General features: G+C 48.8%; 9 protein-coding genes across 10 annotated transcripts; 5 read left to right on the plus strand and 4 right to left on the minus strand.

The window, feature by feature from the left end:
- Positions 1-398: 398 nt before the first annotated feature.
- ONS95_001732 (uncharacterized protein) lies at positions 399-2,437 on the minus strand. Its single transcript, XM_058494944.1, has 3 exons — positions 1,295-2,437; positions 878-1,170; positions 399-832 (listed from the first exon to the last, which is right to left on the minus strand). Exons 1-3 carry the CDS (start codon positions 2,434-2,436, stop codon positions 675-677), a joined length of 1,593 nt encoding a protein of 530 aa, XP_058355254.1. The 5' UTR covers position 2,437; the 3' UTR covers positions 399-674.
- Positions 2,438-2,533: 96 nt separating this feature from the next.
- Positions 2,534-3,906, minus strand: ONS95_001733 (uncharacterized protein). The gene is made up of 2 exons (XM_058494945.1): positions 3,296-3,906; positions 2,534-3,251 (listed from the first exon to the last, which is right to left on the minus strand). Exons 1-2 carry the CDS (start codon positions 3,835-3,837, stop codon positions 2,801-2,803), a joined length of 993 nt encoding a protein of 330 aa, XP_058355255.1. The 5' UTR covers positions 3,838-3,906; the 3' UTR covers positions 2,534-2,800.
- A 409-nt stretch (positions 3,907-4,315) lies between these two features.
- Positions 4,316-6,873, plus strand: ONS95_001734 (uncharacterized protein; the record flags this gene model as incomplete). Its single annotated transcript, XM_058494946.1, has 8 exons — positions 4,316-4,383; positions 4,430-4,467; positions 4,517-5,406; positions 5,453-5,561; positions 5,606-6,082; positions 6,129-6,525; positions 6,571-6,781; positions 6,832-6,873. The coding sequence occupies 8 exons, from the start codon at positions 4,316-4,318 to the stop codon at positions 6,871-6,873; spliced, it is 2,232 nt and encodes a 743-aa protein (XP_058355256.1).
- An 863-nt stretch (positions 6,874-7,736) lies between these two features.
- Positions 7,737-11,768, minus strand: ONS95_001736 (uncharacterized protein). Its single transcript, XM_058494948.1, has 3 exons — positions 10,588-11,768; positions 8,093-10,540; positions 7,737-8,033 (listed from the first exon to the last, which is right to left on the minus strand). The coding sequence occupies exons 1-2, from the start codon at positions 11,160-11,162 to the stop codon at positions 9,457-9,459; spliced, it is 1,659 nt and encodes a 552-aa protein (XP_058355257.1). The 5' UTR covers positions 11,163-11,768; the 3' UTR covers positions 7,737-8,033; positions 8,093-9,456.
- On the plus strand, positions 7,930-8,739 carry ONS95_001735 (uncharacterized protein; the record flags this gene model as incomplete). The annotated part of the gene is made up of 1 exon (XM_058494947.1): positions 7,930-8,739. One exon carries the CDS (start codon positions 7,930-7,932, stop codon positions 8,737-8,739), a length of 810 nt encoding a protein of 269 aa, XP_058355258.1.
- Positions 11,769-13,247: 1,479 nt separating the features above from the next.
- Positions 13,248-13,851, plus strand: ONS95_001737 (uncharacterized protein; the record flags this gene model as incomplete). Its single annotated transcript, XM_058494949.1, has 3 exons — positions 13,248-13,372; positions 13,420-13,662; positions 13,710-13,851. The coding sequence occupies 3 exons, from the start codon at positions 13,248-13,250 to the stop codon at positions 13,849-13,851; spliced, it is 510 nt and encodes a 169-aa protein (XP_058355259.1).
- Positions 13,852-14,459: 608 nt separating this feature from the next.
- Positions 14,460-15,670, plus strand: ONS95_001738 (uncharacterized protein; the record flags this gene model as incomplete). The annotated part of the gene is made up of 2 exons (XM_058494950.1): positions 14,460-15,327; positions 15,372-15,670. 2 exons carry the CDS (start codon positions 14,460-14,462, stop codon positions 15,668-15,670), a joined length of 1,167 nt encoding a protein of 388 aa, XP_058355260.1.
- A 325-nt stretch (positions 15,671-15,995) lies between these two features.
- Positions 15,996-19,361, minus strand: ONS95_001739 (uncharacterized protein). 2 transcript variants are annotated; one of them, XM_058494951.1, is made up of 3 exons: positions 18,989-19,361; positions 17,552-18,908; positions 15,996-17,505 (listed from the first exon to the last, which is right to left on the minus strand). In XM_058494951.1, the coding sequence occupies exons 1-3, from the start codon at positions 19,173-19,175 to the stop codon at positions 16,923-16,925; spliced, it is 2,127 nt and encodes a 708-aa protein (XP_058355261.1). In that variant the 5' UTR covers positions 19,176-19,361; the 3' UTR covers positions 15,996-16,922. The 2 variants fall into 2 exon arrangements, with proteins under 2 accessions (XP_058355261.1, XP_058355262.1); XM_058494952.1 differs by lacking the exon at positions 18,989-19,361 and having other exon boundaries at positions 15,996-17,258; positions 17,306-17,505; positions 17,552-18,909.
- A 578-nt stretch (positions 19,362-19,939) lies between these two features.
- ONS95_001740 (uncharacterized protein) lies at positions 19,940-20,542 on the plus strand (the record flags this gene model as incomplete). Its single annotated transcript, XM_058494953.1, has 1 exon — positions 19,940-20,542. The coding sequence occupies one exon, from the start codon at positions 19,940-19,942 to the stop codon at positions 20,540-20,542; it is 603 nt and encodes a 200-aa protein (XP_058355263.1).
- Between the last annotated feature and the right edge of the window lie 53 nt (positions 20,543-20,595).

Here is a 20,595-nt window from a genome sequence, read left to right on the forward strand (position 1 = left end):
CGACAATGTCAAAGAGAAGGGACCACGACGTAAAAGTGAGTATTGATTCACAAACATTTCAGGCCCATCACATGATTGGCATAAGCACCGATAGTTGGGTTTGTTGCACATCTAGACGCCACTTAGAATTTCCTGCAGAAGCTTCCGCCCTCTCCAATTAAGCGAACAAATAGTACTCAACAGAATCCTGGGAATCCCGAAGGACTGGTTGAGGTCGCCCTTGACGATGTGCAACAAAAAGTTCTGATTATTTGAAATGTAGCGAATCGAAGCCTCCTATTAAATTTTTAGAGGAATCTAGGTCTCATCTGTTAACAGTCTTTGATACACGAACTGGACTTAGCAGTAACATCATTTTTTAGGGCGGAAAAGTTGAAGCACAAAATAGAAATCGGACAGGTCGATCACATCCGTAGACATTAAACTACCAATATTGTGTCGGCGGGTAGCTTCTACTTATCAAGCTTGACCCCGTCGTTGCTCACCATGAGCCAACCTTACAACAACCAACACTGTAACAGGCTGATTTCCGACCTTAGAGTACCCAATTCTTCATGCGACATGTCACTCATCTGAGATGTCTGATTTGCAAAATCTTGCTGATCCATAACCATCCCAACACCATTCTCGCTGACTTGCCTCAACGCACCAGTACTACAACCTGTCCGTTCAATCTATAGCCTACTGCGCACAATTTTCCGCGCCCACGGATGATCATCCCCGCGGTAAACATAGGTATCAATGTCCGCAGTGTTTAGCAGACCAGGATGCGCCTGATCTAGGCTCGTTATGCCAACAAGTTGCATTGCAATCTCAAGCTCTTCACGGAGAACTAGGATCCTGTCAGCGGGAGAATTGGACGGGATAAAGATCTTACTGTTGAACGCTTTTCTTGCTCCTGGTTCGCCATACTGTAACGAATATAGAAATGGACGACCAATTAATACCCCGCTTGCACCTAAACAAATCGCCTTTAAGATATCACTTCCTCTTCGAACACCTCCGTCGATGAAAACTTCCATTTTTTCTAATATCTCCGGGCTAGTGGCTTGAATCTCGAGGAGCACAAGAATGGATGGAACGGCCGTATCCAAAGCACGGCCTCCATGATTCGAGATATAGATCCCAGCACAACCATACTCATAGGATTTTCGAGCATCAGCTGCGCATCTATACGCAATGGGAAGTTAGTATTTCCTTGTAGATGCTTACGAAGCTTCTAAACATGTCTTAGGAAATTCGCAATTTCTGGTACGATGAAAAAGAATAATAAACAGGCATGCCTGGGACGTACTGAATACCCTTGAGAAAAACTGGTGCCCCACTGTGCTTTTGGATCCACGCGATATAATCCCAGTCTATATTAGAGTCCATTGGATTGGTTCCAGGTGGCGGAGCCAGTTCAGCTTGAGGAGGGCTTCCGCTGTTAGACGTGTGAGATTGTCGTACAGGAGCTTCTCGCTTGCTGATGACTGGCAGATCAACGGTAAACAAGATGGCTTGCGGTTTGTGCTTGCTAACTTCTTTTAGCAGTCGTGCTGTTTCAACGCGGTCTGTGTAAAAGTAAAGCTGGAAGAAGAATGGGTGACCATCAGGCATCGCCTCCATTATCTCTGGAAATGAATACGACCCTAATGTCTGGACAATGGGAGCTACGCCATTGGCGACTGATGCTCTCGTCGTTGCAAGTTCACCATCCGGATGGGAAAGCTTCAGTGATGATGTTGGTGCAATAAAGAAAGGGAGGTCGTATTTCTGCCCCATTATTCGAGTGCTGGTATTGACTGTACCAACGGCTCTCAAAATCCTGGGGCGAAACATAATCCGCTTGTACCAATCCAAATTCGCATTATGAGTTACACCGTCTTCAGTTGCTCCGAAGATATAACCCCATGCTCTCGTTGGAAGATTTGCCTCAGCAACAGCTTCGAATTGAGTTATGTTGACAATTGAATTTAAATCTGGTCTCTGTGGCTTTGGCTGATCAAATTGGTCTTCAGAAAGTGGTTTGGGGATTGGTTTTGGAATTGTCCCTTCGGTGACCTCTCCTACTCGCTTGGCTGGCCCGAGGAAACTGGAAACCACACCTGGGCCATGGATCTCGTTGTAAGCTTCACTTCCATCAAGCCCATAATGCTCTTGGATCACTTTTGCTCCACCAGGATGCTTGGCAGCAAACCCAGAAACGTCCCATACGACACCGTTGAGGACGATCCAGGCATTGTCGTCTGACCTGTGATGGTTGACCTCCGCAGCGGAGATAGTTGTCGCAGTCATTTTGATCGTTAGCAGATGAAGTCTACGAGAAGATAAGCCTTGTTCAATGTCAAATCCACAGTCCCTCAATTCTAAACGGAGGAACGGGGAGGATTGGTCAAACGGTCTCCAGCTTCCCCAACGTTCGCCGAGAGTGGGGTTTGAAATCCCACCTTTCATTAGATCGTGTTTTGTGGCCTATCGTCCGCCCAGAAGCTTCGGATTCTGAAGCAACGTGACTTCCAAGACTTATCTTTACCGAAAATAAACAATGCCCCTGGAAGTGAACGATCCTTTGACGAGAGATCCTACCAACAAGTGACAAGTTACTGTGCCATTGTAAATTTTATTTCTTCCACTTTTTGTACCTCCGAATGAATCAGGAAGTCCCGGGGTTAAATAGATACATCATGTACCAGGAGAAACTTGGTCCTTGCCGCTACCAGCTCCCTTAGAATCAGAAATCAATGGATGTTTGACCAGCTTTGCTCTTGAATCTTCTTGTGACTTTGTGAAAAGCTGTCAATCATTCTCTGCAAGCAAATTATAACTCTACAACTTCAGGGCTGTTTCCCAAATCGACCGTACTCTGGTATACAAGAGCAGCATTAATCATCAAGCCACCATTCCCGCCTTTTGGTCCAACCATTAGCCTTTGCCAAAGAATACCCTTGAACCCATAATAAACAACCATCAAAGCATCCCACCAAGCAGGGCTCGGCAATACATCTATAAGTATTCCGCCCTTCTTCCTATCCATCAGCCTCTCGTATGCAGCTTGTCCCTCGTCCCAGAAAACGGCTTCTCGGCCATGTCCCGAGTGTACATGTCCAAAGACGTGAAGCCGTGGTTTGACACGCCAGATCTCCTTGAGCAAGCCGGCACATCCGAGGTTGAGGTCGAGATGATAGCGTGGAGGGGTGTGGGTAATTAGAACGTCTGTTTCTATAGGAATCCGATTATCCCAAGGATCCGATGAACGATCATATTGGAATCTACCCTGTCAGCCAGATGTGTTGCCAGCGAAGAGCTCACTCACGCCATATCACTACCACCGCATTTAGGAATATCTGGAGCTCCATAGAAGTTGAGCTTTCGTCCACCTTTGAACTTCAAAGTAATGGCCTTATTCTCAAGGTAATGAAGAGACCCAAAGTTCAGCTTCTTCCCTTTGTCCTCGTCCCTTCTTGATTTGGGATCAAAATAACTATCATGGTTTCCCGCAATCAATATCTTCTCCCTGTGAGGCAAGCCAGCCAGCCAGTCCAACTGTGCTTGTATTTCTTTGACCGTACCCGCATTTGTCAAGTCTCCAGCATGTATCAACACATCTCCATTCGGGATATCTTGAGTATTGGTATGAGTATCCGAGATGCAGACAACCTTCACTCTAGGCTTGTCTTTGCGGGGTTTGAACGAGGCGCCGCGAAGGCTCAGGAGGATGGCATAGATTGTAGATACAAGATATCGTAGAGGCGAGTCGAGGAAGTTATCGAGGATGGTCGGCGGGTCGAAAGCGCTTCTGCGTCGAGACCAGGGCCACTGCGCAGGCTTTGGAGGTCGGACTGTTGATTGGGACATGCTGGAGGGGTAGGTCCCCCAAGGTGGGCAATTACCGGTGTTGGCTATGCAAGCATTCGGCAGCAAGATGCCTTGATCTTGAAGCCGTCATTGAAGCTGGATATTGAAGGTCGGTGGGAGAAGTGTCCTCTGTGACGACGGCATCAAGGCATGGTCGCAGGGCAAGGTTGCAGCGACATCCCATTCGATCCATTATTATTCCGTCCCATCGCTTGGGCGGGGAAGATCAACCGCAGGGATCAGCTTCCCTGAACCACTGCTCGTTTCGACGTCATGCCACTGGACTGGAATCCAGTCCAATGCCGCCAGAAGCCAGAAGCCAGAAGCCAGCACGCCAGCCTTCCATTGCCCTGCTGTCCCACGGCAGTAGAATGCCAACTTCTTTGACCTCTACTTCCTCCCCCCTCTTCCTCTTCCCCCGCCTGCATTTCCAACATCTTTTACTCTTGAAACCGCATCCGTGATCTGGGAAGGAGTCATGGCTACTGTCAAGAGTCTCTACGAGCCCAATTCCAAGACGGGCAATGCTTTGCACACCAACCTAGAGTATGCCCTTGGATTCCACATGTGAAAACAAGACTAACTGGACCAGTGTTGACTATGTGATCAATTACCGCTTTGCAACAACAGGTGTGCTTGTCACGGATTACTCTCTGAATACGTCTCTAACGATCTGCAGGCAAACTCCAAGCGGAAGAGCAATTCATAAAATTGATTCAAGCCCTCAACGATGTTGGCCTAGCCACCGAAGTTCGAAACAGCGAGAATTGCTCCCTGTTGATATTCGTCAAAGTTGCTTCCGATAAGCACCTGAGGGCAGAGGTCTATCGATCCAGGGTTCAAGATTGGCTTTATGGAGTACGAAGTGCTGCCCCGGAGAAGGAGATGCAAAAGGCAATAGACGATGAACCTATTACCGAAGCCGAACGTCTGCGACTCACATACCTGCTGATCACAAAGTCAACAAGCGATGGGGGAGCTGGAATCACACCGAAAGAGGGAGAATGGAAAGGAGTGGAGTCCATATTCGCTCTACACGACCGCACGTTTAACAAGGCATGGATCAAGGATATCTCGTCGAAATACTTCCTCAATGCTCGGGACTTGGTGGCAATCAAGGACAAGTTCGGCGAGAGAATCGCATTCTACTTCTCTTTCCTGCAATCCTACTTCCTCTTCCTCACATTTCCCGCAGGATTTGGAGCATTCTCGTGGCTCGTACTCGGACAGTTCTCGCCGGTATATGCAATTATCAACGGATTATGGTGCATTGTCTTTGTCGAATATTGGAAGAAACAGGAGACTGATCTTGCAGTCCAATGGGGTGTCCGGGGGGTCTCCAAGATTCAACGGAAACGCCCTGCCTTCCAGCATGAGAATATCATGAGAGATCCAATCACAGGAGAGGACGTTAAGATATACTCACCAGCGAAAAGACTTGCAAGACAACTACTTCAGGTACCATTCGCTATTGCTGCAGCTCTGGCACTTGGAAGTTTGATCGCAACCTGCTTCGGAATTGAGATTTTCATTTCGGAAGTCTATGATGGTCCTTTCAAAGCTTATCTGGTAGGTCTACTCTCTGGCATGCTCAAAGCCACTCTGACCGTTTTAGGTTTTCCTGCCAACAGTGATCCTCACAACTGTGATGCCTACTTTATCTACCCTGTTGACGGGGTTTGCTTCTAGACTAACCGATGTTGAGAACTACGAGACACAGGATGGTAAGTGCTCCCCAACTCGATCCAACACCACTAACAGTTTGCAGCATACGAAGCTGCTATGATCTCGAAGATCTTTATCTTGAACTTCATCACTTCATACCTTCCCATCTTTCTTACAGCCTTTGTCTATGTGCCATTTGCACAAATCATTGTCCCATATCTTGACGTGTTCCAACTGGCTGTAAAGCCCTTTGCTGAAAATGAGAAGCAAATGTCTACGCCACAATCTGGCTTCCAAATCAATCCCGACAGGCTCAAGAAACAGGTCATCTACTTTACAGTAACAGCTCAAATTGTTAGCTTTGCTCTTGAAGTTATTGTTCCGTTTGCCAAGAGGAAAGTCTTCCACAAGGTGAAGGAAGTACAAGCAGATCGAGCAGCTAAACGTGGAGGTGATGCTGGAAATGTTTCCATGGATGATCACCCGGAGGAGGCAGAATTTTTGACACGCGTGAGAAATGAGGCAGAGCTAGACGTTTACGACGTCACAACTGATTTCAGAGAGATGGTCGTTCAATTTGGTAAACCATCTACCACTGGATCAATTGCATTTGCTGACAGAATAAGGTTACTTGTCACTCTTCTCGGTTGTTTGGCCATTGACAGGCGTTTCGTTCTTCATCAACAACTGGATCGAGCTTCGTGGGGATGCCTTGAAAATCGCCTTGGAGACTCAGCGACCTGTGCCATGGAGAGGAGATTCCATCGGCCCATGGTTGGATGCACTTGGATTTCTGGCTTGGCTTGGAAGTTTGACATCTGCAGCCCTTGTCTATCTTTTCAGTGGAGACGGTCTTGGTCCATCGGGAACTCCCTGGGATATCAAAGTTTGGGGTCTCCTCTTGACAATGTTCTTCTCCGAACATATCTTCCTCGCTGTACAACTTGGTGTCCGTAAAGCTCTGAGTAAGCTCGATAGCCCAGGCTTGCAGAAGGAACGGTCGGAGAGATATCTTATCCGAAAGTCAGTTGTCCCTCCCATCAATTGAACCGTGACTAATTGATGTAGGAAATACCTCGAGGAGAGTCTAGGAAGAGAGAAAGCTGATTATGCGGCTGCTGGTGGAATTGCAGCTGGCGAGAAGATTAGTAGAAGTACAATGGAAGAGGAGGCCAGGCAATCGACTCTTAGGGGTCACGGTACTCCAGAAGAGAGGTTTTGGGGCAGACAGCGAGGTCAGGTGGAGACTATTGCTATTGGCAAGAGTTTCATTGCAAAGGTATGTCTTTGTCAACGTACTTGAGAATTCGTTCGCTAATATCTCCTTAGGCCGCACCGACAGTGGGTAAGGAGTCGAAGAAGGAGTTGTAATCGAGCGGGCAGGTGTATGGTAAATGAGGTTCAGCATGCATTTGGGTTATAGGGACTTTAGGTAGGCTCGGATATAAAATTGAGTTTGCGTAGATGTTCAGCGATTACGAAATGAAACGATTTCTCTTGGCAATCAATTCAGAAGCAGGCCTCATCATGTTAGACGCAAATAATTGTTTTGGACAGCTTGGGAGTGACTTAGTCGCGAACCGTTCAGTGTCAGCCAAGTAACGAAGGCGCTGAGGGTGCGGAGGGTGCGGAGGGTGGCTTTGTTTTAGACCCGGAACAAGCTATAGAATTCTCATGACTTCGGTATCCGATAATCCTTACTGCTGTTTCGCCAAATATCCTCATGGGCGACCTCAATTTGATAGAGATGAAGGGTTGATGCCCCCATCATTGCCAAGATGGATCGGCAATCAAAATCAGGGTCCAAGACAAAGAAATCTGCTTGAGTTTTCTGAGAACAGCATACCCCTCAACGAAAATCCAAACGTTTCCAGCTCGGAGGAAATCAGTTCAAGGCCGTTATTGGTCCAGGTGTTGAAGTGTTGTTGGCCGGGATCGGAAAAAGGGCATCGCGTCGCGTGCAGCAGAAAGAGAGGTAGCTCTGCATCCGGATACAACGACAGCGGTATATATCGAGACAATGCCATTCTGCAAGCCCATGAGCTACAATGAATGTCGAGTGGCTTCAAATCTTGATCAAGCACATTCATATCTCAGAAACTGCAGCTATCGCGAGGTACCAAGTGCAAACCTCGAGAATTTTCGCCTCCTGCAAGGTAAACGTTTTCGTCGAAGGCGCCCGTAACCGAGTATGTCAACAAAGACAACAGAAGAACAAAGAACCGCATTCAATTCTACCACTTCAAGCTCCAAACGCGAGCCCAAATATTCAAGCCTATGTCTCCTTGTGGTCTCGATGCAACTGCGCACCCTCCACATACATGGGAAATTCCCTTCACTACAACTACAATTTCCCGAGCCCTGTGAATATTAAGGAACAGCTCGGAACGATCAACAAATTTGTATCGTTAACTGCATCATCCCAAAATGAACCGTCCCAGCCCCCTCCTCGCCCAACACTCCCAGGACCTGCGACGACGAGAGAAAAGGGAACAAGACCAGCAACGCTCGCAACGACACCAAGTCCAAACCTATGGAGTCAATCCCCAACCCCGAGTCCGGGCTGCTCAACTCGAGCAAGAACGCCTACCAAACATCTCTCTGTTCGAGACCGTGTGGCGACGCCTGAGCGTCGGTTCAACCACACCTGGGTCTCCTCCATTCATCCACGTACCGCCAAACACGCCGCACAGTCCGACTCAAGTGAGTGCTTATGCCAACTCAGACATTCTCACGCTTTCTCCGTCGTCGACGATTGAGGATGGAAATGTAGGACGGTCGTGGATGACGTGGATCGGTGCGGCGTTCGTAGTGGTGCTTGGTGTGGTGTTGCTTGGGAAGCAAGAGGACGATGTTGGGTCTGAGAAGGTTTGTGCTGGATCTGATGAGAGAGCGAGTACGAGTGAGAGCAGGGAGGTTGGTGAGGTGGGGAGGATACTGTTGTGGATGTTCTGTGGAGTGTTGATGTATTATTGTTGGCGGGTTAGTTGTGTTCTGTGTGAGGCCGCGGTTGCTGCTATCACGGAGTGGGAGGGGTTTGTTGATGGGAGAGGAGGAGTGGTGAGAAGGAGGGAGCGGGAGGTGCCTCTTACAGGAAAGGAGAAGGGTAGATCTAGGAGAATACTCGTCGATGAGGATGATGATGAGTTGGTCAATGAAAAGAAGAAGAGGACGTTGAGGAAACAGGGAGCGCCTGGGAGAGTTAATCGTATGACTCGAGGGAAAGGGTTAGTATGAGTGAGAAGCAGCCGGACTACACAGGGGCAAGAGCAAAAGAAGAGTAGAAGGATTTCAGTCACTTCGCCTCGGATCAAAGAAATTAATCTCGACAACATGATAAATTCCACCATTTAATCAGTAAACGATCCGGCCTAAAAGTCAAGCCATTTGCTCAAGAGGTAGGCGGAAAAAAAAAAGCTTCTGATTCATCAAAACACAAACATACAGTAGTCAGCGCTACGTGACAATCTTGGTTCAAGAAGACAAAAGGTATTGGATGATCCATCTCCACGAGATCAATATTTCCTCCCCCAAATAGGTTTTCATGAGTTCCTTATCGAAACTTCCAGTGAGGTTCTCCACGAGATCAATATTTCCTCCCCCAAATAGGTTTTCATGAGTTCCTTATCGAAACTTCCAGTGAGGTTTTCCATCAAAAGAGTTGTAAAAATGTCGCGCCCAGCGCAATAGAATCGAAATTCAAAACGCTATCTGCACAAACGCTATCGCACATCTCATGTCTAGGAATTCCACTGTGGAGGTATTCCTCTCATCCTTGATACGCATTGTGGGGAAGTAGTACAAAGCATGCGTCGACGAAGTAAGGGGTATGCAATCGATCAACAAAAGAAAAATGAGTATCACAACCGAAATTAATCGCCATGTCTCCGGTATCATGGATAGGCCGTTCCAAGAGCAAGCCTCCGGCTTGTAAGACATGCTCAGTAGGACAGATTATCGTCTCACCTCGCGGTGCTTGAGTCTGCTCGTTCTCCATCCTTCATACCAAAGCTCTCGACTCGCTTCTCTCAATTCTCCTCTCCACTCGCTGAATACAGCCTCCTTCAATCTGACGAAATCACAATGTTCTACATCCATTGGATCTGCGAATCCCCATGGGAACTTTCGTCCAATCACTCCAGGCTCGTAAATATCCGGACTGATGATCGAAAGTGGAAGATATGGAATCTCCTGAGACTCGGACTCATCGCCTTTATGACGGCGGACTGAACCTGTCGAGAGTCTGTTGGATTTTGGAGATGTGGTGACATCTTGGTGCTGAATTGGAAGATCGTCGCCAGAGTTCTTATCGGACTCCTCATCTTCGTCTCCTTCGTCGATTCGGTTTACATCTCTAGTTGGGCTATCGGGGTCGAAATCATCAAGTCCAAGGGCCTCGAGGGGGTCCAGATTTGCCTTTCGCAAGCTGTCCCAAACGGTCTTCTTGAGATGGCTCATGTGAGCTGTGGTAATGGTATCCGCCTTGGAGATGACTGGAACAACCGTCGTCTTGCCTTGCAATGAGCGCAGAACTTGCAAATCAAGGTCTTCATCGAGACCGCCGACAATCCGAGGAGAAGAGTTGTACTTTCCATTCGTAGTATGTCCATTGCCGTTCATTGCCGCAGCCTTGGATGCTGCAATATTCCTGTCCAAACGAAGCGGATCGAGCAAGAGGAAAGCGCAATGGATATGGGTATCCTGAACACCGGGTGCTCGGACAACTTTCATCTCCTCGGTGAAAGTCTCCTCGAATTTGCTCTCAAGGAAAGAAGACATCTCCCGAAGCTGCAGATCAACTACGTTCTTCTCCAGACCTTCCGAGTCCCACAAGGTAAGACCAATACGTTCGCCATCAATTTCCGTCTCCAGGTAATGAGATTCGAAATTTCCGTTCTTGGTGTTCTGAGGAGCGAATATGTCATCTGCAAGTTCGGTTGGACGATTGGACCTCTTCTTTGGTGGGAGAGCTAAAGACGTCTTGAGGAATTCAAGAAACGAGGTCTTTCCGGATGAGCGCGCACCGATTATCAAGATGCTAAGTAAAGTCAATTCCCATTCTTCGAAAAGTAACGCAAAACTTACTTGAACGGTGTTGGATCCTTCCGTCTCCTAACTCTACGAGGACTGTTGATTGTGCTAACGGCGCTACTTGCGTAGCTGTATCTCCCACGATGGGTCATGCTCTCCGTACGAGCATAAGGATCCACCCAATCGCCATTTCGACTACCGCTAGATGGAATGGGAGGAATTGGAACGCTACCAACCGTCATCGAGGTGCGTGGGGGATCCATCGACACGCGAGCGTTCTGATAAGCACCGGATCTGTTTGATATAATTGCAACCGAGTCGGGACGGTCCTCGCCGCCGAATGGAAGGATTGCTGGCTTCTGACCGTTGTAGAGATCTGGAAGACGAGGAGGTGATTTCGGGATGGCGGCTAATTCCTTGCGCTGTCTCTCGAGTTCTTGTTCCTTCAGGATCGCTTGCTGCTTCTTGCTTGGTTTGAACTCGCCGGACTTGGATCTGCGCAGGAGGAGGCCGAGGGAGGAGCGACGGGGAGGATGTGATTTCGAGGCCTCTGGAATTGCCGCCAACTTGTCTGCGGAAGGTGGAGACTGGCTCGCACTTGGTGTTCGTGGTCGCGATGAGGAAACCATGCTGACTGGATACGGAGGAGTCTCGAAAGTGGCAGGGATCGTGCCGTGACTTTGTCTCCCCTAATTTGCAGTGGAATCGAAACCTGCGGTTCGGGCTTTATATCGGTCGAGGGAAGGAAGGAGGAAGGGAGGCAAAGGTGAATTGAGTATCTCGAGTCTGCGGGCAGAAGGGGCGCGTTTGCAGACCGGTGAAAGGCGATTGTCTCGAAACTTCGTTGGTCGATCTGCGAAGGAGCTGGGGGTACAAGGAGGATGTTTCGGATCAGGAGCTGGGCCAGGAGCTCGAGGCGCGAAAGTATGAAATTGGAGCAGCCGAGCTGTGTACGAATTGCGCTGTATCGTAGCTATTGAGGCCGAGGCAATAATGTAGTCGACGTCGTAGGGCTTAAGGTCGCTCGCGATCAGACAAAGCCAGAAGCGTTTGATGTAGCTAACGAGATAGCTGGCGCAGTGCTTAGTCGTAGCCGGAAAGGAGGGGAGGGGAGGGGACCAGCCGGCGGAGCGAATTGCTATGGCTTTACAATGCAGCCCCAGGCGGACGGAATAATGGAAGGGAAGGGAAGGGAAGGGAAGGGAAGGGAAGGGAAGGGAAGGGAAGGGAAGTGAAGGTGAAGCAAAGAGCACAGTATGTCAATGTGCGAAAGAATGGGTTCAGGAGAGAAAGAGTGAAGTGAGGAGAAGTCGTTTGGCAGGCAAGAAGTGAAGGTGAAGGTGGAGGTGGAGGTGGAGGTGGAGGTGGAGGTGGAGGTGGAGGTGACGATGAAATAGTCTGTTCAATGTTCAATAAAGCAATGCAGATTCAGTAGTCCGTCCAGTCCTGGCCTCTAGTCCAAGTAGGTAGGTAGGTAGGTAGGTAGGTAGGTAGGTAGGTAGGAAGGTAGCCCAGTCTGCGGTCTGGGTGGCCAGAAGTCAGAGGCAGATTCAGGTTCGTTCACGCGCAAATAAGGGGCTGCTGAATTGAATCCCTAACTTACCGTACCCTGCCGTGCCCTGCTGCCAGTATTTTTCAACACTGCGCTGCACTGTAATTTACTACTGCGATGCACGACCGGGAGTCCGGGACCCAACTCTGTGCATGTGGAGTGGAGTGGATACCTGGGACGGCATCTAACTTAACAGCAGCATTACCTCCGAACAGTATCGTGAATTGATTTCTTCTGGCGAGGCTGTACATATCGGTACTGTACATATACATATAGTTGCAGCCAACTGCACGGATTATACAGGGCCATATAGATGCACAGCATTTCATCCCCGCAACCGACGATGCTCGCGGATTCCATTCTTTTGTTTGCATCCATTCGATTCCGACTCTCACCTCACTCATACAGCACTCAGCGCCTGATGGAGCATTTTCTGGAGATGGGCCAAATCGAGCCTAGCACCTCCCTGTCACTTCAGGGCAACTCAGGGGTAAAATGGGTAAAATCCACTTTGGATCCTTGGCTGCATCTCTCCTTTTCTGGTTCCTGGTTCCTGAATCTGAATTATCTCCGGCCAAACATCCAAGAGACTCAGAGCCTCCACGATCAGATCACAACATCAACACCAAGAAGGCGCTTGAACGGTATTTCGAGATCACCAACAATTTCTCGCCCGGGGAGTGCGGGGAAAACAGGAAACGATCACGATGAGCCTTGGCCGTGGGTCCAGCCATCCCAGACCACTTTGTTTGATACAGACCACGTGACCCAAGCTTTGTTTTGAGTTCTGTGTCTCAATGCAAAATTGCTTCTCGAACGCCCATCATGCTTAATCTCAGATCCGAATCGAGCGGGGCCGTGTGATGATGAGAACATCTTGTAGTTGTGTGGTCGTTGGATTGTGGGACAGGGAAGAGCTGTTCACCAGCATTTCGCCTCAATGCCTAAGCCTCGCTGCGCAAGAAAACTCCTTGCTTGGTAGGGTGACATGAATCTCCAAAAAGAATATCAACTTGGGCATCCCTTGTTACGCTAAGTACAAATTGTTTTTGAAGCGTTTTCTTTTCTGTTTCAATTTCAGCTTCGTGTGATACAAAGCAGTTCATCTTTTCTCATAGTGCTCATAATGCCTCGCTCAGGGGTCAGCAATCGACTTCCGTCAATGAACAGCCCTCTCCATATCATTCTATTGGTTGTCCAGTTCATCACGATATCTGTATATGTTTACGCTGTAACCTTTCTTGTCGCTAGTAGGGCCTTTAAAGGGGATTTAGGGGTGCTGGGACCGTATGCACTCTTGACAGTTCCATTCTCATACTAACGGACGATACTAGATCATACCTCACAATCCTTATTTTCTTCTTTCTCATTCTCGTCGCCATCGGCAATGAAGCAGTTTTCATCATTCGCCAAAACTTAAACCCAGATCTTTACCGAAATTCACAGGTTGTCAAGATAGCTCTGTTCATTACCACCCTCCTCTCGGTTGAGCTGTACGGCTTAGCCTGGAAGAAGCGAGATGTCAACAATGTCAACACTATGCTCACTGGGATCATTGGGCTCACCCTAATCGCCAGGTAAGCTCGAAACTCCTCAAATCAGAGCAAATGTTGACAATGTTTAGTGTCCCTTTTATTCTCGGTCTGGTCATGGCATGGAATTTTCAAAGAAGCCATGGATGTGGGATATCGATTGTTGTAACTGCGGTGGACGAAGAGGCCGGAGAGAGAAGGCCCTTACTACATGATCGAGCATATACAACCTGAGGAACTGCCAATTTGATCAGCAATTAATTCAGCGATCAGGGAGGATTCTGTGTATGGGATCAACCCTACCGCTTTCTCCATGCGATGCCTCGTAAGCGAGGTTAGATTGATCAAGCCGCTCCTTCCAAAATGGACGAAAGCAGGCCCCTCACCTGTGCTCTATCTCGAGGCTCCAAAAATAATGCTACTCATAACAGCATCATATTCCCTCGCGCTGGGTCGGTTTACATATCGATACATCATTATCCAAAGCTGCTTCCCGTCCAGATTAAAGCTACCTTCCGTGCTGGCTCGAATTTTATCCTTACACACAGACATCTCAGAGTCAGTTTCTCAACCTGTTAAATCCAGTGCAACATTCAACATGGCTAATTTCTCCCCAAGCATCCCAGTCTGTATGTGTTACTGACAGTCTTCGACCCCAGAGACGAAAAGCCAACCCCCATCACGTTGACAAGGACCTGGGCGGTCTCCAATCGTCACAGAACCTGCAATCACAACCCAACAGCTGTCAGTCCTGGCGCAAGAGCTCCTGGAATAGATCCAGCTCCGACGAAGCCAGTGATAAGAATACCATGACTTCGAGGGGTTTGGCCATTAACACTACCATGGGTGCCCAAACAGATGCGGATGGGCAATCAAGGAAGTCGAACACAGAGAATACTTCAAGGAGGAACTCGTTCTCCGAATCGCTCAAGAAACTCAAGAACAGAAGAAAGTCGATATCTGAATCGCTCAAAAAAGCCACGAAGAAGGTATTAGGCAGAAACCCTGTGCCGAAGATTGATTCTTACATCCAACGGCCGCAAGGAGACTTGTTGTATGGCATACAGCCTCAATTCGGCAACTGGCATGGTCCGGGAAACATACCTGATATTCCCCAGCAGTTTGCGAATGGCCAGCAACCTCATTCTGGTGGATCTAATCCTCTTCCCCCGCAACACGTCCAGGGTCACCATGCCTACCCACCTCAGCAGCGAGATACGTCACTGATGCCAACTTCGACGAACTCCTTACCAGCCCCTGCTCAGAACATGGCGCCGTATATCAATGGGTACGGGACGCCCGTGCAACAGCCATTTCAGGGACACACTGGATCCTACAACCAATTCTCGTCCAATGTGCCTCATATGCAAAGTCAAAATGCTCAAGGATTCCATCAGGTTCATACGCCTGATGGGCCGTACACATCAACCCAGCAGCTACCGCTTCCTCTTCACTACGGATCCACACAGCTACGTAATACACGCGACGTAGTTTCCAGGACCGGATGCTATGCACAATTGAAAGGCCTCACTCGGCTTGTTGGTACCCAGGGTAGGAGAGGACGCCTACCCACATCGCAAGGGTTCAACGAACCACCGGAGTCATTGAAGTCGTTCAAACCTGTTTTGGGTCCAGATGGTAGAATTCATTGTCCCAGTTGCCCAAAGACCTATCGGCAAAGAAAGCATTTGAACCGGCATAATCTGCGGCGTGAGTTTCAAACCATATCTTGTTAACATTACTGATTTGTATAGATCTTGGGTTGCGACCCTACAACTGTGCTATATGTGGAGCTAGTTTTGATCGTTCTGATTCAAGAAAAAGACATCAGAAGTCATGTGCAAAACGTGGCATGCCTTTTAGGTCTGCTGGTTATCATATGCCCCCAGGGAGTGGCAATAAAACACAGGACGGGAGAGTATCGGAGCCAGCACTTCAGACAGGTTCCCACTCTGTATCACTAGACCCAGCACATGGGGAGATGGGCTCGACATTATCAGATAAGATTGATTACCAGCAAAGAACGACACACCCTAGAAATGGGCACACGTAACCAACCCAGCCATCAATTGACAGTACTGAACCACAGCCAACTCCGAAGAACGGAAGTGGGGATATTGGCGGCAACGATGACGAGTTTTATACTACCCCGAAAGCCGTCCTTAGTATTGAAAAGCAGAGGAGTGTGGTGGGCTGAGTCGTCATGAAGTTCATGAGAACTTTAAGGAGTTGACATACATTTGACTTCTGAATTCAGAAGAGCGGACAAGAACGAGCGTTTGTTTACCTGTCTCGTGAAGCAGACACATTATTGGAAGGCAATTGTTAGCGTAGAATATACACATATCAAGCAACTGCAATTAGCCTACTCTTTGTACCGCAAATCCGTGTTATTCAATAGCTTCAAAGCTCTTCCAGTGCTATTCTCATCATCATGGATTACAAAAGCGAGCCAGCAACTGGCATGAAAATAGCTTGATCCGGGCTGCTCTCATCACAGAAGGAAACCGACAGAACTTCACGGCGTCTTACAATATCTTCATTATTACTGGGCGTTTTCAACTTGCTCTCTACGCATCCCAGCCAAATCCTCTCATCTCACCAGAGTGCTGCAGCTGTTACACATGCCTATCCTTTTCCATTATCTCAAGCTCTGTAGCCAAGATCCCCATTCTTCCCTCACTTCCCTCCCCCCAACAAAAAAAGAGACGCCCAGACCTCCTCCCACCTCATTTAATCTCATTGTTTTGCGAGGAACACCATTCCTCCCTATTTAGAATAACCTAGCAAGACCCGCTGCAGAGAACTCGAACCTGGGAAAATGTAACAGAGTTGAAAATTGATTGCACTGGTGCGTGTATCGTTTCCATATTGTATGTACATATACAAGCCTGCGACGATGGTGAAAGATTGCTAGCTAGCCAAGTGACCTGGCTTCAATGTCGGTATTTGCTGGCCGGCGATGGATACATCGAATCATTTCATGTTTTCGTGTGTATGCAAGCATTGAGCCAAAAGACATGACACCTGAACGCCTGGAACCGCCTGGGCCGATATTTGACTGAAGATCGACGTCAAAACTATCCATCCGCGGAATATTCTAACGAATCGTGGCATATGGACGAAGAGAACAGGTAAATAAAAAAAAGGAAACGAGGAGTCGAAGTATTTACGCGATTGGCGGAGTATATTACGTTGCGGATATTTTTGTTCGTACTCATGTCGGAGTGGGTATTTGACAAGATTCTAAAAGTGGTGTGTGATGATTGAATGGTGAAAAGTTTCATCGTCGTATTCAGATGTGTCTACATGCCGTTGGTTGTGGGGTACGCGCTATTTGGTACCATTCCTGGTCCTGGACTTGGTCGACCTCCTCTAGGAAATCCTCCTCGACCACGACCACTAGGTAATTGGAAGTCGGGGTTTGAGTTGAGGAGGATATCGTTTTGCTGAGGTGCGGGTCGTCTGGTTGGCATTGGTGCGTAACCCGGTCCACCGTTCCATCTAGGGTTGACTCCTCGCTGTGATACTGAGGTGAAGTTCGAGCGGTCTGATTCTGCAGGACTACGTGATCCCGACTGGAGGTCTTCGTAGGAGTTGCTACCATCCAGATTACTGACGGGCTGGATGGGTCGAAGATTCTGGTTCTGGTTGGAAGGATTCCTTTGAGGGTAGCCTGATGCCATACCTGGAACTGCCGTATGTGCTGTTGCTTGCTCTTCTGTAGCGAATCTAGGATCCACATCTTCATAGTAGTTGTCTCCAGCCGAACTTATACGTCTGTGAGCTGCTCCCGAAGGACTTGGCAACTCAGCAGGCTGTGAGTTTGGGTTCAACGGAGATGAACGACCGGCTTCTCCCCACGCTTGTCGTGGGGGAACATATGCCCTGGATTTGTTAGTTTCTGGAAAACATGAATGACGGAACAACTTACTCCTCAGTGCTATATCTGCTCACGTCACTGTCAACAGTTTGACGCTGCTGCTGTAACCGTTGCTGTTGGAGTCCAACCATTCCAGCTACATCTCCGTCACTCTCTCTGATGTTGCCAAACTGCCCAAACCCTCTTGGAGCAGTTGAGGGACTGCCGGTCGTAGCATCCATTTCTATGGCTTGCCCAACAGGACCATCGGTGTCAAGTCCTGGCAGTGGTGGTGGTGATTCAGCTCGAGGAAGACTACTTCTAGAATCATCTGGGTTGTATGCCGCATACTCTCCTTGCGCTGGAGGCGCATATGGATCGTATCCTCCAGGCTGAGGTCTCCTCTGGCCATACCCATTTGGTGGCCCTCTGTTATCATAGCCACCTCTTCCGTAGGCTGGAGGTGCACCTCCCCTTCCTCCTCTCATCATAGCACCGCCCATTGGACCAGGTGGACCCATCTGATCTCTGTAAGGACCTCCATAGCCCCCACCACGAGGTGGTCCGTAACCTCCCCTTGGTGGTCCACCACGTCCATTCCCATAACCACCTCTTGGTCCTCCCCTATAACCACCAGGGCCCCCTCTACCTCTCGAGTTCATCGAATGGTCTGAGTATTGACGATTCAAAGATGGGTCTGCTGATGGATCTCTACTCCTTCCCCCATAACCTCCTGGTCGTGGAATGATATTGCCATATTGATCACGCAGTGGAGCTTCTCCCATTCTTGGAGGTGCTCCATATCTGTCGACTCCTCCCATAGCTGCAGCTCCATTACCATTGGGTGAGGTCTCAGATGGAGTCCTGGTTGTCAAGGGGATCCTCTCATCACTCGTCCTTTCTGGATCCTTCTTCGCCATATCAAATGTAGCGAAAGCAGGCAGCTTGTCGACGGCAGACTCACTTCCAACCAAAGTAGTGCCGGGAGGTGCTGGCGCCGGAGGCGGTCCTTGTCGATTATAGAAATTCTCCCCATTCATCTCTGCATTCTCTGCAATTCGGCGCTTCCTTGCTTTTCGGCTGACCAACGTTCTCCTCATTGCACAGGATACAATACCACTAGCAGCGATTAGAATGGTGGCTGCTAAAACAATGTAAGATCCCCATGCCATGTGTGGGACAAAGAGCAGAACATCAATCAAAAATGACAGAAGAGATGTGATCAAGGTCAGAATACTAAGGATGAAGATCCCGAGTAGATATCGTGGAGAATGTGAAGGCGCGTGGAAGTGTGCAGCTGCAGCCATGATGGCCATGACGAGGGTGAATAGTGCTGCGATGGGGTGGACAATAAGAATGGCCGAGAGAGTTGCTCTGGTCTCAGTTGGCAGGTCGAAACTGTCTGTTTGTTCCTTGTTGTATAAAGTTGCTATGAAAGTCAGTATCAGATCCACTTGCTCATGCAGGTATCCGTGGAGCTATCCACAACCACCCGCTATGATCACTGACCGGTATTGTATCCAATCTCTATACTGGTACATTTTGTACCCTGACAATATCCAAACACACCAAAATCAACTCCTCCAAACGAAGCCAAGGGAATTTGTTTAATAATTGGCGTCGAGAGAACGGATATGAGGAGCAAGAAGAACGCTGCGAACAGCAAGATCGTCAATGGTGTCGCTGGTCTCAACATTTTGTGATCGGGAAAACGGGTGTTTGAACAGGAGTATTTGTGCCGGCGTCTTCAAGACGCGGCCTTCAGAAAGAAGTTGCGATCTCTCAATGCGCAAGGCAGTATTTCAATATTTCGTTGGAATGAGGTAATCTTCTACTCGAGGGGATTTCGCATGAGAGGGATTCGGTATCGTCGCCTTTTTCCGCTCGCATTGATCTCGCAGACCCGGATCCGTAGGTACTAGATAACGAGAGTGGCACCTCGTCGTCAATAAATCGACGAAGGTGAAGATCGTGGTCGAAGTTGAGGTGGTTTATGAAGTTGGCAGAGGCGGCGACGAGATGGGGTTGAGGTGGTGTGGAGGGCCAGACTTGGATCAGGTTCTGGAAAGCCAATGGCGGGGGGATGGTGTCAACCAGTACCAAACTACTCTATACTACTGCACCCTCAGGCCTAGTATCGTCGCGACCTTGCGATTCTGGGGCTACGGCGACGGTACACTTGGTCTGGTCTTGTGAATAGTTGGCAATTCGATTCGATATCCTATGCTGTCCTGCAGAATGCGGTGCAGTGCAGTGCACCAATGGCCTCAGGGCACCCCAGCCACTCTGGTGAGCGAGTTCAACTCGAAGGATTGGGCAAGAGGTGGAACAGCGCGACCTGCGATAATTGTTGATGGTAGAGGAAGGTAAGGAACGTTGAATAGGTCAGAGGAAGTACGGCAGCACTGTCGTGAAGCAATGTCGTCGCGATAGAGCGATAGTCAATGTCGACACCAGTCGATGTTTCTAGCTGTGGATGACGAGACGAGCATCAAGCACTGCAGAAGAGGTCCCTGTGGAACGCTGGAGCGATACTTTTTGTGCTTGTCGGACCTCACTGAACTGGTGGTTTCGACCTTCTCAGACGATGGACTCGGTTTTCTGGCTCTGGAGGAGGAGGAGGACAAGACAAGAGGGCGGCTCAGCCACGATCTTCCACGCGTTGCACCGAACGAAGGGAGCAGGCAACGGTGGGATGGGATACGAAGAACGGCGTGCAGCAGTGGTACAAGTAAAGTACCAAGTACAGGAAACCGGTACGACGTGATCGATGTCACGATATTATATTTGATAGGTAAGGTAATAAGGTATGGTATGGTTCGAGATATCGAGGGTCCAAGTCACGAAGATGTCAAATCTCCAAAACAAGGAGCTGTGCACAGCATACATAACAGTGATAGCGGACGGGATCTCCCCTTGCCTGTTCTCTTCTCTTCCCTGCTTGCTCTGTGGCAGATCATGTCCAGGCCATGTCATCGTTCAAAAACTCGAGACGAAGAGGCTCTTGCTCTAATCTCAAACAAATGGGTCGGTTGTCCCGGGTATCAAAAGGTACAAGCTTAAACCCAGCAATCCTCATCTCCCTCCACGATTATCGTGGGTCTTTTCTGCAGGTA

Source organism: Cadophora gregata (genome assembly GCF_030347475.1).
Source record: "Cadophora gregata isolate MNR1 chromosome Unknown scaffold_10, whole genome shotgun sequence".
NCBI classification, from domain to species: Eukaryota; Fungi; Ascomycota; class Leotiomycetes; order Helotiales; family Ploettnerulaceae; genus Cadophora; species Cadophora gregata.

Excerpts from the sequence above, each read along its gene's own strand:
- ONS95_001733 (XM_058494945.1), bottom strand. The coding sequence starts at position 3,837 with ATGTCCCAATCAACAGTCCGACCTCCAAAGCCTGCGCAGTGGCCCTGG. Across the intron at positions 3,252-3,295 it reads TGCGGTGGTAGTGATATGGC|ATTCCAATATGATCGTTCAT; the intron begins GTGAGTGAGCTC and ends CTGACAGGGTAG.
- ONS95_001739 (XM_058494951.1), bottom strand. The coding sequence starts at position 19,175 with ATGTTGAGACCAGCGACACCATTGACGATCTTGCTGTTCGCAGCGTTC. Across the intron at positions 18,909-18,988 it reads AGAGATTGGATACAATACCG|CAACTTTATACAACAAGGAA; the intron begins GTCAGTGATCAT and ends TGACTTTCATAG. Across the intron at positions 17,506-17,551 it reads AGCAGATATAGCACTGAGGA|GGCATATGTTCCCCCACGAC; the intron begins GTAAGTTGTTCC and ends TAACAAATCCAG.
- ONS95_001736 (XM_058494948.1), bottom strand. The coding sequence starts at position 11,162 with ATGGTTTCCTCATCGCGACCACGAACACCAAGTGCGAGCCAGTCTCCA. Across the intron at positions 10,541-10,587 it reads AAGGATCCAACACCGTTCAA|CATCTTGATAATCGGTGCGC; the intron begins GTAAGTTTTGCG and ends GACTTTACTTAG.
- ONS95_001732 (XM_058494944.1), bottom strand. The coding sequence starts at position 2,436 with ATGAAAGGTGGGATTTCAAACCCCACTCTCGGCGAACGTTGGGGAAGC. Across the intron at positions 1,171-1,294 it reads GTTTTTCTCAAGGGTATTCA|ATGCGCAGCTGATGCTCGAA; the intron begins GTACGTCCCAGG and ends CATTGCGTATAG. Across the intron at positions 833-877 it reads AGCAAGAAAAGCGTTCAACA|TTCTCCGTGAAGAGCTTGAG; the intron begins GTAAGATCTTTA and ends ACAGGATCCTAG.